General features: G+C 45.6%; 1 protein-coding gene across 3 annotated transcripts in view; it reads right to left on the bottom strand.

The window, feature by feature from the left end:
* Window positions 1-295: 295 nt before the first annotated feature.
* The window catches only part of LOC128711721 (glucose transporter type 1), a 57,076-nt gene continuing 41,788 nt past the window's right edge, over window positions 296-15,583 (bottom strand). For 2 of the 3 annotated variants that reach the window (XM_053806605.1, XM_053806604.1), the window contains exons 15-17: window positions 10,843-10,946; window positions 4,416-4,856; window positions 296-523 (exon numbers count right to left, since the gene is read on the bottom strand). In XM_053806605.1, coding sequence (XP_053662580.1) covers window positions 408-523; window positions 4,416-4,856; window positions 10,843-10,946 — 661 coding nt within the window. In that variant the 3' untranslated portion in view covers window positions 296-407. The remainder of the gene's footprint in view (window positions 524-4,415; window positions 4,857-10,842; window positions 10,947-15,583) is intronic. The other variant, XM_053806606.1, reaches the window with a different exon arrangement.

Below are 15,583 nucleotides of genomic sequence, written 5' to 3'. Positions count from 1 at the left end.
GACGACTGATGCTGCCGATGGTGCGTGCACCGGGGCGACTGCTGCGACGCCGACTGGCGCCGATGGCTGTGGCCACGGTGCGCATGGTGCGCATGATGGTGGTGGTGGTGGTGGTGATGATGGCCACCACTCGATGCGGCACCGGCAGCACCCCCGTAGCTGCTACTGCCGGTCGTTTCGCTCCGGAGACTGATGCGACTGTGGCTGAGGCCGCCGTGACGCTCCGCAACGGATCGTCGACCGGTGCCGGCCAGCGTGTGCAGGCTAACCGTGCTGCCGAGCGGGCAGCGATGGTCGCAGCCCAGCATCGGCGAACTCGGGTCGCCGCCACCGTCGCTCAGCGTCGCGTCCCCGGGTGGAACCGACGGGTCGAACGAGCTATTAGGAGTCAAGGCGGTGCTCTTCAGTCAAGGCCCTGTGTTCTGGCAGACAGGTACTTGCTGCTGATGACGGTGATGGGGCGCACAGGTGGCAGTTCGATTTTGAGTATTTCTTGCGCCGTCGGAACAACGCTCGGATGCGGCTGAGGTGTAAGAGAACAAACAGCGGGTCAATCGAACGGTTAAACATGGTCGGGTCCGGAAGATCCGGCAACGTCGGCGAGCGGGAAGCGAAATGGCCGGCAGGATAAAGGAGCAAGGTTCCGATGGAATGACGGAGGGTGGGAGGAAGGTAGTCAGGTAGGATTTATCATACGATATGAGAATGGATGACAATATCTTGTAGCTAGTTTGGAAGAACAATACGCATTCGCACTATGTAAATCGGTAGCTGAACGTAAAATCGCCGCTAGCTCGTCTCATACAACAAAGTAGAGAACAATGAAAACAGAGGCTAAATAGAATAAATGCATTCCTTAAAGAACAGCAGAATAGAGAAGTTAAAAGTGGAAAAATCGAAGAGAAGTTGTTAAAAAACGGGCATGCAATGTAACATCATCCTACTGATGAAGGAATAATGACGATAAGAAGGTCAATGTAAAATGTATGAAACAGACAAAGAGCTAAACAGGAATAGTTAATAAGTTTTCACATTGTTCCCAACTGCTACGATCATGCATGTTGCAAGCTTTAACATGTAGTTCCTGTTCGATGGTTTGATTACTTATGTCCATGTGGTTGGGTTCGAAGAGAAGCTATGAACAAAGTCGAAGTAAAGATATTTATGTAATGCGAATTGCATAGCTTGTGGCGCATTCATAAGCTACGGCAGTAAAGTATGCAAGAATGGTACGAATTATTTACTGTGACTTTGTTTATAGCTTGAAGGATTTATTAATAAAAGGATAGCAATTCTACTTTACATCATTGTTGTTTAGTTATTAAATTGTCACTTAAGACTCATTTTCGTATTGTATTTTTCTCGTGTACTTACTAACTCTGAATATTGCATCTTTGTACTAAATGAACCGTTTTCATCTGCTTTTCAACATTGGGGATGTTGATGCTATTATTCGACATTTCTTTCAGTTTTTCAGCAGTATTTCCTATCTATGTGCTATTTCTATTCACCACTTCTTCTGGTTTTGCATCTTTTCCAATCACAGTTTGTCTTAGTCGCGAAAGTTAACTTCTCATTAAAATTTATATATTTTCTTCTATCAGCAGCAACCAGCGGCACCACGCTGTGTGGCTGTGTGCCACGAGTTGAGATTGAATTTTATCATATTTAGCGCGCCACACCCCGTGCACCGGCGGTGGAGGGAAGCCTTTTCCGTGTGTTTCCAAATTTCCATCATTCATTTTTGCTCGCACGCTCGCATCGCGCGGCCTCGTGGCTCGGGTGTATTATGCTGCAGCCAATTTATTATGCATGAAACATTACGACCGCTCTCGTTCTATTTCATGGTTGGCCCTTCCCCTTCCCTCCCCCAACGTGTGGCCTTTCGTCCTTGACCTCAGCTTGGCACATACAGTGTCGCCCTTGTTATCTTTCCCAGCACAAGCGGGCGAGGATTGGGGCGTAAAATTATGCCTACCACAAACACACCCAACACACACATCCACCCGGCACGGGGATAATGTAAATGTGTATGAATAAATTGCACATAAATTTTAGCACAAAATATATTTATGTATCGATAGCGCTCGGGGACACTTTTGGTGGCGAGGCCACGATTAGCCTGTGGCCATCGATCGGGCAATGGGAGGTACCGGGTACCGCCACATGCTGAGAGCATAAAATATATTGAACTTAATAAAATAAAAACAACGGTGGATCAACGGTGATGCTGAGCCTAACGAGATACAGATAGCAGAAGGAAGTCACTCATATGCGAAGTTTTCGGCCATTTATCTCCCGGGGTAATGTGGCACTTTGAAATTTAAAATCATCCCAATTTACATTCTATCGGAGTGATTACCGATACGGCCCGGTAGCGAGTAAATCGGATCGTTATTTAAACGACGAGTGCCTGTTGCATGTGGTGGTTTAATTTCTACTTTATGGGCCGGTTATAGTACTGGATCTCTGAAAAGTTTGAGATGAGCGTATCGTGGTAACCGCCTCGAAGTATGCAATTAACAACACAAAAAGCTTATGATAAGTGATTTATTTAGCAACTCGTCTAAAATTATTGTCTCTTTGGTGATTATTGTGGAAATTTTGCTCCGAATAAGCACTACATGCAACAATTATCTTGTCGTTGGAATCCGGACAGAGCACCTAAAAGTCACGGGTAACCTTAATTTGCATTTTCTATCCAGTGGAAAATATTCATTCTGAAGATCTCATCGCTTCAATTCCCCCTTAATGGGACCCCATAAGGACCGAGGGGAAGTGATTGGAGGCTGTAAATTTATCGGGGCTCGATTTATCGGCAGTGGAATCGGTTTTTGATTATTTAATTTGAAGTGATTAGATCGTATCGCTTTACTGCGTCTCGCGTCGGTGGAAAGCAACGCGTCCTCATGCCTTATCGTCCCTAATTGGGAATGCCTAATTACGTTTCTTCGGAGGATTATGCTTTCCCGATAAGGTTTCCGTTGCTCGGGTCGTCCAGCCCTACTCACGTTGGTTTATGTGATTGTTTTTAGATTCTTATTAGATTACACCGCCATCGTAAAGGTTGACAGTGGCGAGTGGTTCAATCTGATTCTCCTACCTGGTGTGGTGTGTACTGGTGTTGGGTGGTGTTGGGGACAAGGTTTCAGTTTCAAGATCAGATCGAGAAAAAAACAGAACAAACATCTTCTAGTTCTCGAAACAACAAGACATACACGCTGTTGGGCATCACCTCCAGGAGTCGTAATTTGGATTTTTTGTGGAGGAGCGCTGTCAAACGGACAAAGCGGCATGTATTTCCCAAGTACACGACACACAAGGGGACAACTTGCCGTCAGTACGGTACACCCGAGGAACGGTTCTTGGTTCTTTGGTGTGATGTAATCACCGTCGAAATGCGATGCCCATCGTTACAACGGTTTACGTTTCGCGTACACAAACTTTAACAACAACCTCGCCAAGGATGGTGTCGTGGCATTCGCTGTTCGGTTTGCTTTAAGAGACCGTCATGCTACCTGCTTGGGGACGGGAAAATAACGTCACGCTGCATACCGTTTAAAGGGGCAGGACACGCGCAAATAGTAACACAGGAAGTACACAGAACCATACGCACATACATACACACACACGCATACACGAACCTCTACGGAAACCGTTCTCAAGTGAAGAAACTCTGCAGGGCAGCCTGGTCAGTTACACACAGCCCCGGAGAGTCAGTAACGAGCAAATGATATCGATTGGTTACTCAAAAGCAAAATACCTGAACAATGGTCGGGGACCTCGAACAATAAATGGCATGCAGAGAACGAAACAGCGGAACACTGCGTGTACGAGATAGCTTAGACCACGGTGGTGTGCCCTGAATCGTACGGAACGACAGAAAAAAACCGCCGAGGCCAGTATCCAAAGTCTAGCTCGTTTGTGGTGGATAGGAAGAGTACGGCAACGGAAACGTGTCACACTAGGGACCTGAAGGAAAGCAAGAAAAGAAAGAGATAGAAAGAAAGAAAACCCGTGGTGTGCGAGTGAAAGAAAGAGAGAGAGAGAGAGAGAGAGAGAGAGAGAGAGGAAGAGAGAAAGAGAAAAAGATTTAGTCGAGAGCGGTTGAACAAATTAATGTTGCTTGCAGACGAAAAAGGGACCTTCAGAAATTTGATGGAATTGTGTGGAAACTAGCGTAAGAAACTCGCGATGTCTAAAGTTATTCTCTTCACACTTGTATAAGTAGCCATTGGATGCTAAGGGTAGCTGTCAAAGTCAAAGTGATCTGTTGTGGGTTTATATCAGGGGATCGGTAACTCTCTATCTGAGCTTCGGCCATCGAATGCCACAAAACCATCGCTTTTGGAGTGAGAAAGTAGAGTGTCTAACAGCTCAGTGTACTGGAAATAAGTATACTCAGAAGGCTGTACCTGTACACACGATCCGTCCATGTGCGGAGTGGCGCCGGAAGCTGTCCCGTACCGGAATTCCTGCCGAGGCCGGGCCAGCCTGATAGCCGTACGCGGCGTTCCCGTGTGCGGCCGCCGCTGTCGTCGTTCCGCGGCCACTTTGTCTGTTCGTGCGCCGCAGTGGCATCGGTGAGCAGTTGGTGCTGATGGCGACCGTTTGGCCAACCGTACCGGCCGTCGTGGTGCCGTAGTTCATCGGCACACCGCCGTAACCGGCCGAGGGTACCGTGTAGCCGAGCCCGACACCGACGTACTTGGACGTCGGGCCGAGCAGGTTACTGTGGTCGCTCAGCGGGTACGGACCCATCTCGCCGTCCATCGTCTTGGAGGATGGATCGAGCAGGTTGTGATCACTCAGCGGGTACGGGCCCATCTCGCCATCCAGTGTCGCCGACCCAAACACTAGCGTTACACCGAGCGATGAGAGGATGAATGATGGAGGCGCGTTCGTCCGAACGATCAGGGAAACGTGGTTGAGTAAGATCGGAAAAAAGGTGGCGCTTTCGGTGGCTTGTGCGATCGATGTACAGTACTGGTGTTATCGCACAGTGAGCGAGCGTGGGCAGAAAGATAAGCAGGGAACTACTCAACGGGGGCCTAGCATCGGACGTCTGCTGTCCATGCGGTAAGCACACACACACACTCGCGTGATTTGAGCGTTTGGTGAGTAGCTCCAGCAGTAGTTGAGCAGTTTTACGAACCGTCAGTGGTGTTAGTAACGAAGGTGTGGGTGTTTTTTTCCCTTCACCCGCTAGGGAGGTAACGCTTTTGGAACAACTAGATCAGCATTGAGAGAGGCCGCCGGTGTCGCGGTGGTGCGGTCAGAAGGCTACAAGCAGCTTTATCTGTACGGTGACTGGTGCTGGCTCAGCTTTACGCTAGGATCTATGATGCGGACCAAACCCCGTTGGAGCGCGAGTATGAGTCGTGAGATAGATGTGAAGTGAAGTTAAGTGAAGAGCAGTTACGAGAGCACTAAGCACTAGGAATGTGGCGACCCAATGGCCGCTGTGAGCGCTGGTGCAAATGGTGTCGAGGTGAGCAGATGGGGTTCGGCTAGATCGTCTCTATCTTTTCGTAGAGGTTCAACGCTTCCGCGCCAATGGTTCAGGTTGGTACTGGTGGGTGACTTAATGATGTTAATGCTACTATAAATTTCGCTAAACGCTACGCACGCTTAAAAGCCAAGCCAAGTTTGGGAATGTGTTTTTGATTCGATTATAAACTAAGGCACGCTTAACCCTCCATTCGCTCGAACGAAGCGTACAGCTGTATCCTACTGTCCTATCGTTACACCTGGGCAAATTCTGGGAAGCGGATGTGTGCTTATCTCGTTGGGTCGTTTCAGTATTGTTCGGGACCGGGGGGAAAACCTATTCGTGGCCCTTTTTTCCAACTTCTGTCCAAAAAATAAAAAAAATGTTTAATGTTCCTCTGCATCTCTCCCGCGTTTAAGAGCGGAGTATAGGAACACCGGCTTCCATTACGAGTCCTCGCAGATGGTACTTCAAACTTCTAAAGCGCTTTGGAAGAGGAAACCTTTCAACACCGCTTCACCCCACACTCACCAAACTGCGAATATACTGCACCACCACCCACATTCAGCAGTTAGTGCTCTGCCTTTGTGTGTGTGTGTGTGTTGGAAAAACGAGAAGAGTGACGATTTCAAACGACACCGAGAACAAGCTACATTAATGACCCGTGAACGTGCATAACGTGTGCGGACCTCAACGCTGGCGGGTGTTTGGTGGCGTTTTTCTTTTTCGTATACACCTGCCCAGTATGCCCGGCTTTCGTTGCATATGGGGGTGCGCCTGGCTTTTTTGGTCACACTCCGCGAAAAGATGAATGATTATTACTACACAAACAGTGTTCCGCCAGTCTGCCGGCCCGGCACTTGGGGAGGAATAAAAACCTGCTGCCTCGTCCTAGCAATCGGCTACGTTAATGATCCTCCCAGCGTGTGAGATGTGTGCTCACCGTACTGCAAAAGCGTGAGTTTAAAGTGCTCCGATAGCGAAGCCTGTACCTGTGCTGTGGTTTTTGTTTTTGGTGGTGTGCACCAGCACATGCTGTCGGGGCCGTGTGTTTATGGGATGGGGTTTGTTACTCGAGAGTTTAAATCTTGTCACACGGATTTGATTTACCGGAATTGTTTTACGCTAGCTAAAATATTATTCTATTAAGATATACAAGCAAGAGGGGATTTTATGGTGGCAATTGCATATCTTCAGGCGCTCTTGTGCGAGAAGGTTTAATTACTACTAGTATACAATTGACTTCAGACACATTTCTGTTTGAACGATTACTCCGAAATGGTATGCATAGCTGTTTGGGTAATTACATGATTTAAATCATTGCGAAAATTGTCTAAAAGTATGCTGCATGTTCATTTTCCTGTTTTTTCAGATTTTGGAGGTCAAAGCTCTGAATCCTGTTAGTCTCTTTATGATTTTTTTCAGTTATTGTCGGCTTATGAGCTAAATCGCATACCTTCAACAACTACACTCCAAAAGCACGTCCAAGCAGTAAACCGCAAATGAGTATTTACACTCGTAATAACTAACACGCTGGGACTTTGACTATTCTTGACTGGCATTAGCAGAGTTAAGCATTTTGATTGGTGTAGAATATTTGAACATATTTACAAGGAGAGAGGGACTTGAGGACATTCACTAGGCTAAAGCTAAGATACAATGCCTGAATAATATATTACAAATAAAGAAAGCATCTATCAGATCTAATGCAAATATAGCTAAAAGCGTGCAATCAACAATCAACTGTGATGGGCAAAGCTCCATTAAAGGTACCAAGAATGTCTACAACAAACAAACAAACACGCGCAACAAAACAACAAACATTCCTCGAAAGCCAACTTGCCAAAACCAATTGAGGAAAAGGATGAGTGCGCCCTGAAGGCAAAACACGATTTGTGGACAAGATGGGACGAGAATTCCGATGCAACTAATGCGGACGGGCACCCGGTTGAACGATACGAACAGTGCCAGAGCTCACAAATAATATGTCATCCTTCTTCACGCTTGTGGGCGAGGTTGTGCATTATGCCTTTCATGCTATCTTTGAGGTGTGAGATTTTCCCGCAACTTGGCCACTACCGCTATACGCTGCTGCTACCATGGAGACCATCGAAAATCCCGTCCTCTATGAAGACATCCACGTTCCCGGGCTTGATGCGCCGGCCGTGGTGTGCCCTGGCGTGATTTAATGCGAAGGAAAGTATGCCACAGCTCAAACCACACACAAGATAGACCGCGGCGCTTCCCAGACACACACAAACACACACAGACACATAGACACAACGACCCATGCACACAAGCTCACCCAAGGGTATCTTTGCCTTCCCGCTCGATGATAAATGATGAAAATGTTGCGACTGCAAATGACAACCCGTTGAAGCTGTCATACTCGATTTTTGGTGTGTATGGGAGCGGAGGAGAGCAAGGCGGTGCACAGGATGCATGGAGGAATTGCCCCCATGCTTTCGCCAAACCCAACGCGGTTGAGATCAGAGCATTTTGCACACCGTCGCATCGTACCAGCGTGTTTGCGTTTTTCATTTCACGCGCCCTGCAATGCGTCGCGAAGGACGATCACGTCCCATCCGTTTGTTTGGGGTGGTTTTTCCATGCCGCTGGAATGGAATGGATGGATCGGTGCAACACGGGGAACAAGGGGAACGAAGGGGTTGAGTCGCGGTAAAGTGTTGATTTAAATCTTCCACTTACGAACATGAAAGTCATGTTTTTCCTTCGGTCGACACATCCCGTTTCGGGTGCGGCAAAGATAAGTGTTCAGGTGTTTGAGTTTCAGGAGGTTTTTGCAGGGAGCGGAAAGGGCGTGTGTGTGTGTGATGCGGGTGAAGAGAGAAAAAAAGCGCGAACGAGTGGAACAAAAGTTGAAGTTGGCGCATGGTGTACGTTTAAGTACACGATTTAACACGTTGTATTTACAGACTTTTGGGCAAAGAAGGCAACAGCACGACAAGACGGGATGAGGCAAGGGGAGGATACTGGAAAGGACACATTTTTCGAGGACGATAAGTGTTTTTTCTCTCTTCTCGAGCAGATTAAAATAGGCAAAGAGAAGGGATGGAGAGGTGTAAAATTAAAAAAAATCATGTCCACACACATATAAATACACACACACACACACACACATTTCACACGTGTTTACGCATACAGCAAATGGGGGGGGGAAAGGATCGGCGACAAAACAGCACCAGAAGATGCTTTTCTTTGTAACACTTTCGTACGTGTATACGTGTGTGTGTGTGTACATGGGTAAATGTGCTTTGTATTGTTGAATGCTTTTTAAAAGTTTGCAAAAAAGAACCCCATTCCCCATTCATTGGTGGCAGCTCAGTGTTTGTTCAACCACAACGCAAATACGTGGCGGAAATATAAGAAAAACTTTGCTTTTTCTCCTTCCCAGTGGCTTGACAAACAGTTTCCTGGGATTCATATGCTGTAGCATTTTTAAGCTATGAGCTACAAAATGAAAAAAGCTTTAAAACCACCCAAAAAAAGACCTTACTAGGTTGTTGGTGTGCTATAAAGTTAAGCAAAAGTTTTTAATAACATGTTTTTGCACTGCAATTTGCATGCTTTTAGGGGTATTTCTCCATGGTAAGTTATTGCTTTGGTAGATTAGTTTGTGAAATTAATTTCAAACAGTCTATAGGTAACGACTAAAGTTATGCAAATCGAAAGACAAGAGTGTCTTGTTTACGACTGTATCCCATGTATTATCCTAAACAAACACTGCAACAGCATAAATAATGTTGAATAATATTCAGGATGTAAAACCCATGGCAAACGCCCATTATATACATTAACCAACAAGGAAGTGTTAACACTCTCTCGTGTGTTGAACCATACAGTGAGGGGACTCACTCATTCCACGCTAAAACAAATTAAAAAGTACACACACGGTATGTTTCTACTCTGTGATGGAGAAAGTTTACGAATTCTGTAACATAATCGACAATGTCAACGTCATACATGCGAGTGATTTTTTCGTTCACCCTAGAAACGTCCCAAATGTGCGTGTGAAAATGAGTGTTGGGGCATGAAAATGAAGCATAATTTTTGGAATGTTTCTTGTTTAATTGTGTCGAGAGAATTTGATCTTTCCCTGAAAGACAAACTAATTGGAAATGGAATTTAATAAAGATTGGAAATTTTGTGGACCGCTTCACACGAATCGACGATAAAAGCATTCCAGAATCTTCCGAGAAAAAAGAAAGAACCATATTGGTGTCGGCAACTGTTAAGCCATGCATTTGGCATGGGAATTTTCCGAACGGCGTGAAAGATCAACGGTTTTGCCGTGCTGCTGGTGAGATGAGATTAAGTTGAGTTGTTTTACTGAAATGAAGCTTTAATGGAGCATCTCGAGTGGGCGGGTGGATAGCGGGCGTGGCGGTTGCGGTGAGGTGAAAATTGAGAAGAAAATTTATGGCTTTCGTATCGCTGAGGAACAGATAACACGCACACATACACTTCGCGCGAAACCACAAACGAACGAAACGTCAACGTTCGGCTTTGATAAGCGCGAGGAGAAATAAAAAAGGGGAAAAAAGGCACGGCCCAGAAGATGGGAACAATATGGCCGGGGTTGGTTTTTCTCTGATCCGACGCCGCGCGCGTGAGTGATGGTAACGATGGGCCAAACGTTGTGCGCACAAGTGAGCCGTGTAATGATGTGTTCCGGGACAGAGATATGCGACACAGACACATTGGTGGCCAGCAGGCAAGGCAACCGGCGACGGAAAAATGGGAGACAAAAGGAAGGGGAGAAAAAACGTGCGCACCGGTGAGGATAACGTGTGTGTATGTTTTGGAAAATTGGCCAACATGCGGCACACGGGCGGGGGAACTGTGCGTGCGTAAAGGGAGAAAGAGCGACAGCGAAACAAATACAGAATAATGGCTGATTGCAGACAAGGTAAGCGTAGCGAGAGAAGATTGATAGATAGGTTTTTTAGCGAGTTAAGGCTGATGAGTGGGGGAGACAGTTGTCTATGTGTGCGGGTGCGTACAGGACAAGAGCTTTCCGAAGGTGCGTGAAAGAAGAATGATCCACGCAGGCAAAGCTAATAGTGGCACGTAGTAAATGCATGACTATCCATCCATCCATTCGTTCTACCGTCCCGTTTTTCTCCCAAACATGTCTTCTTTTTCCCTTGACACAAACACACACACACACACACACGCACACAAACATGTACATAATAAGCGCACACATACATACATACAGACGCGTAATAAAGCTCCCGTGAGTAACAAAATGGAAACGAGAAAACACGACACGGAAAATGCAAACAACAAAAATACAACAAAATGGAGGGAAGAAAATGATGGCTTACGTGAATCGTGCTGGGTCTTTTCCTCGGAGATCATCAGCGCGGCGTGTTCGATGCCCGAGTTCATACTTTGCGGCTCCAGATTATTTACGCAGTTTAGCATACTCCTGAAATTCGCACACTCTACGATTATGTAATAAGTGAATATTATCAGATTACCGATAGCGTGATGGAAACGAGTGTGAATTTTTAACAGTTTTTTTCTTGTTTGTTGTTTTGTTGTTTTCTTTCTCTTTTCCTTGTTTTTTTCTGATTATTCTTTTTTTCTGGTTCTGAAGAGTGTTTTGATATTTTGGTTTCGCATTTTTCCCCAATAGTGGTTTTTGCTTTTGTTTCTTTCTTTTCTTTTCGTTCTGCAGAGAAATTAACGGACGTTTCATTGAATCCTTTCTCTTTCTTTTCTTTTCATACGAACCGTTTGCTTGGATAGGAATACCAACAGTTTTTTTTCAAAACTTTTGCTCGGTCACTGTTGACAGCAGTGAAAGCAATTCTGTGCATCGAAAAGCTTCTGGTGTGTAGCTTTTTTTTATTAAATTGTACACAATGGTGGTGTGTTTGTAGTGAAAATGGCATTCTAGGTGTGTGCGTGTGTTTTATGGTGCAAACCGCATTACAAGCAGGCTGCGGGAAGCAGGTGTAAATGGAAATTATTTGCTGGCACATCGGCTACAGTAGGTTCCAAAACTAAGCACACACAAATGGCACACAAAAGTTCCTATAGCGAAGGAACGCTATGAAATCTGGTGTAGATGAGCTTCAGATTTGGCAAAGAATATGTGTGATCATGAAGCTAAATACGAACTGGTCTGTTAAAAAGAAAACGATGCATGCTCAAATTTGTTCCCTACTGTACGTCAGCAAAACAAGATCCACACAGAGTGAGTGGCAAACTAGGCGTAGCGAGCAAATTACCAAGCACACGGTAATAATGCTGTGATTGTGATACCAGCGGGCTGGCGCAATAATTTAAGGTGATGACGTGCGACCGTAGGAACGCAAATCCTCATCGAATGGATCTAAGGCCCTTTGATACGTAGATTTGCTTGAGGGGCTACTTTGTCTTCCTATTTAATGTGCCATTTCGTGCCGTACGGCGGTGGATCATGATGAAAAATGGATCATTTGCGTGTGGGTTTGTGGGCTGCTCCCTGCGGAAAAGTGGAATGTGCGTGTGCCGTTGTGTGTGTGTCATGAGTGTATTGATCCTCTTTCCGATGGGAGCAGTCGATCGTTAAAGGGAAACGCATAAACGCTTTTGCCGTATGGTCGAATGAGCCGCGGCAAGGTAAAAGTGGTAAGGCAAGGTGATTGAGCAAACGACCTTTTACTATTGTGCAGAGGTGGATAACACAACACCGAGCCCGTGTGTATGGTGCTATGGGATAAGCGTTCCCTTTATGACAAGGATAAATCGCAGGCAAAGAGACGCAGTTTAAGCAACGGCATTTGGGAACACATTTTCCACCACCGGTACCATCGTTGGTTGTCATATTTTAAACGAACTTGGAAAGCAAAAAAGGAGAATTTTTATGCGGAAAGTAGGCTGGGGGCTGTGTATGAAAAGCACCCTGGAATCGAACACCCCATCCTGAACAGTTTTGGTTTGGGCATATTGGAAAAGTTTGCCCGGATGGTGCGCCAAAGAGCGCATAAAGAAAAACACAACAACTTTATCTAGCCATTTCCGAAAGCTCCTTCTCGTTCTCTCTCTCTCTCTTACTAGCTCCGTTACAAGACGGTAGCGGACTATTATTTATGAAATTATCTCGCAGCGAGCAGACGGGCTGGAATGCATGATAATGTTGCCACCGTCCACTGTACCACACCACCCTTAATGTGCGTCCAGGTGGTGCGCAGGTATTCTCCGTGTAATCGATGGATGAAAAGTCCGTCGATGGTGGAAAAAGCAGGTAGACGAGCGCTAAATTACACGGAAATTGAACTTTAGCTATCGGTTTAGACGTCGTTATTATCTGCTTTTTTTTACTGTCGTTGTTTTGTTCCATTGCTGTAGCGCCAAAGGATGCACGAAGGATGTAGTAGCAGGAGGCTTTCAGCTGCCAGGCTACCGGCATGCTGTTGAGTGAAAGTTTGTGCTGAAGTTGTGTTTGGGCGTTTGCATTCAGTGGAGGTACTTTTAGAAAGTATTTCCATTTCCCTTAAGCGTGTGTCCTCCCCTAGTGGAAAACTGTACGGAAGTGACTTGGAAGAATGTTTTGTCGCGTTGTTTGGATTCTCATTTCATGTGCTCGGTGCAACCACCCAGCGCATAGGGCATTGTTTATTTAGCTTCCAACCTCCCCCGAGGTGGAAGCGTAAGGAATCAGGTGGAAAGAATAAAACAACAAAATCAAACCGAAAAGAAATAAACACGAAATAAACGCACAGCGGCGTACGTATCTCATCGCGGATAACTAATAACGAAAGTTTTCAACATAACTTACACCCGCGCATTAAGTGTAGCGGGGTTCCGATTTTGGAATCGATTTACCATCTTTTGCACGGCTGAGCCGGTACTTTTATTTAATTTATTATTATTGGACAGCCTGGTAGGTGAGTAACGAGATAGTTCAGAGAGTTTTAATATGTTAGGTGAATTTGTTTAAACTCTTTCAGTATATTTTAATGCACGATTTTAAAAACGTTCTTTCGTGTTAAAACTTTATTCTACTTATGCTAAAAGTACGGTTTGCAGATGAAAAATGCTTGTTGTTATGCGGATTGCATACCATCAGGCTGTTATATCGTACAGAGCATCGAGAAATTTTACACCTGTTACCAAACGCCTGAAGGTATGCAATTTAATATTTTATTTCCTTTTAAATCCTAGAAATTTTGGTGGAACCAATTTCCTTTTATTCTTTTGAGCTTAAATTACACGCGCAAACACAAGCGAAAGCACGAAACAAATAATACACATAAATTATATAAAAGTAAAATACTCACGTTCAAAAATACAACCAAACAAATACAAACTTAACTGAAGTACAAACTAAAACCACCTTAAGAAGGGACGGGGGGATCTATTTTTTCGGGTCATCGGCTCCACCATCGCGTTTGCCGGCAGGGGACACATTGGTTGCTGGGTGCTGCAGTTGAAGCGAATCGGAGCTGATTGAGTTGTGTTCGGTTTGGGGATCGTTTTCACTGTAAAATAATAAACCAACGTAAAATAGGATCGTTTACGTTTCCAAAAACGAGCATTAGGGCGGGTGGTCGAGCGGGGTTAATCGAGTGTTTTTGCTTCTTTTAATGTGAATGGATTAAATGGAATGGATTTTGTTGGAAGTTTGCTGTACACGGGCGGGTGGGACTTGATCCAAAGATTAAGAGGTACCTTTTTAAATCTCGGAAAGAAGCATCCAGTGGCCTATCTCAAGTACGATACGAAATTAATTCCATCCATCTGGAACGAATCGAGCTGGCCACTGGCAGCGGCCCCCCGGGGGAGTTTTGCGTTCGTCAATTATTCTCCCTCTATCCCTATTGACAGTGATTTTCCGCTTAAAATGACAGAATTGCTTTGAAACGGAGTGCAAGTATCGCTATCGAAAAAGGGCGACACACCGAGTGGATGGTACACCTTTTCAGTGGATTTTTCCCGCTCGTCGTGAAGAGCCTAGCAATTTAATTATCACAAAGGAAAATCATGCTTCCTCGAAGTGGAACGTCTAAAAATTGTGGGGAAAAGAGTTGAGCAGCAAAACGGGCCGAAAATTCCGATTTTTTATACGAACAAGAGGGTCATGTTTTGGGGGCGGAAGCTTTTTGACTGTCGGGAGAGAGAAAACAAAGATGCCTAGAGGCGCTTTTCCGCTTGCTTCGGTTTTTTCAATGAATACTGCGCACCGAGTTAAGAAGATTGGATTATTCATTAGAGCGAAAGCCCTGACATCATCATTACCGGCCGGCTCAGCCCAACTGGTGGGACGAAATATTATTTATCTGTCTTCCACCTTGCCCGTGTAAGGCGCAAGTCCCCTGCCAGCCAGTAAGGCGGAAGCGATGGTTCACCGATGCCCTAATCACACGGACTTGAGGCTTGGCCCGCAAAAGGAAGATGACAAACCGCCCGACGAAAAGTTTGTCATCAGCACGCGGACGGACCCGAACTGGTCGCCGGTCGATCTTGCGGCACCCGGTTTGCCTTATCACAAGCCGTAAGGCTTTTCGCTCCATTAAAGGATGATTAATTGATTTAGGAGTAATTAGAAACGCCGGATTTCCGTCGACAAAGCCAAAAAGCGGCAATGGGTTACCACCCCGGGGAGAGAGAGAGAGAGAGAGAGAGCGAGAGAAAGAGTGGACATAAAAAAAGACACAACACAGAAACAAGCCTACCCATTCCCAAATGAATTCGAGGCCTTTTTATGAAAACGGAGCTGTAGGGCTTTTTCGCGGAAGAGTACGTGCGAAAGAAATGAAAGCAGCGGCGACTTTTTGAAAAGCAGGTCGTACAAGTAGGACCGTCCCATTTTTCGGTCGCAAAACAGAAGCCAGGGGATATCAGTGTTGATCTGAAACTGTTGCGATTAAAGGCGATGAAGACTTGCAAAAGTCAAGGTCCCGTTTGGGTGTGCGATGCGAAAAGCCGTTACTGACCGATGGTTGGAAATGTTAAGCAGATTTTACGATTTCAAACAATCAATGACCGTTGTCGCATTACGGTCGAGCGCTTTGCTACTGTACCGCCGCGGCCGTTTATTGATGTTTGAAGCAGTACTCGCCCGATGTTGTTAAA

This window comes from Anopheles marshallii, chromosome 3 (genome assembly GCF_943734725.1).
Source record: "Anopheles marshallii chromosome 3, idAnoMarsDA_429_01, whole genome shotgun sequence".
In the NCBI taxonomy this organism is placed as follows: domain Eukaryota; kingdom Metazoa; phylum Arthropoda; class Insecta; order Diptera; family Culicidae; genus Anopheles; species Anopheles marshallii.
The sequence above is the reverse complement of the archived record's forward strand: the minus strand, read 5'-3'. Positions and strand labels throughout refer to the sequence as shown.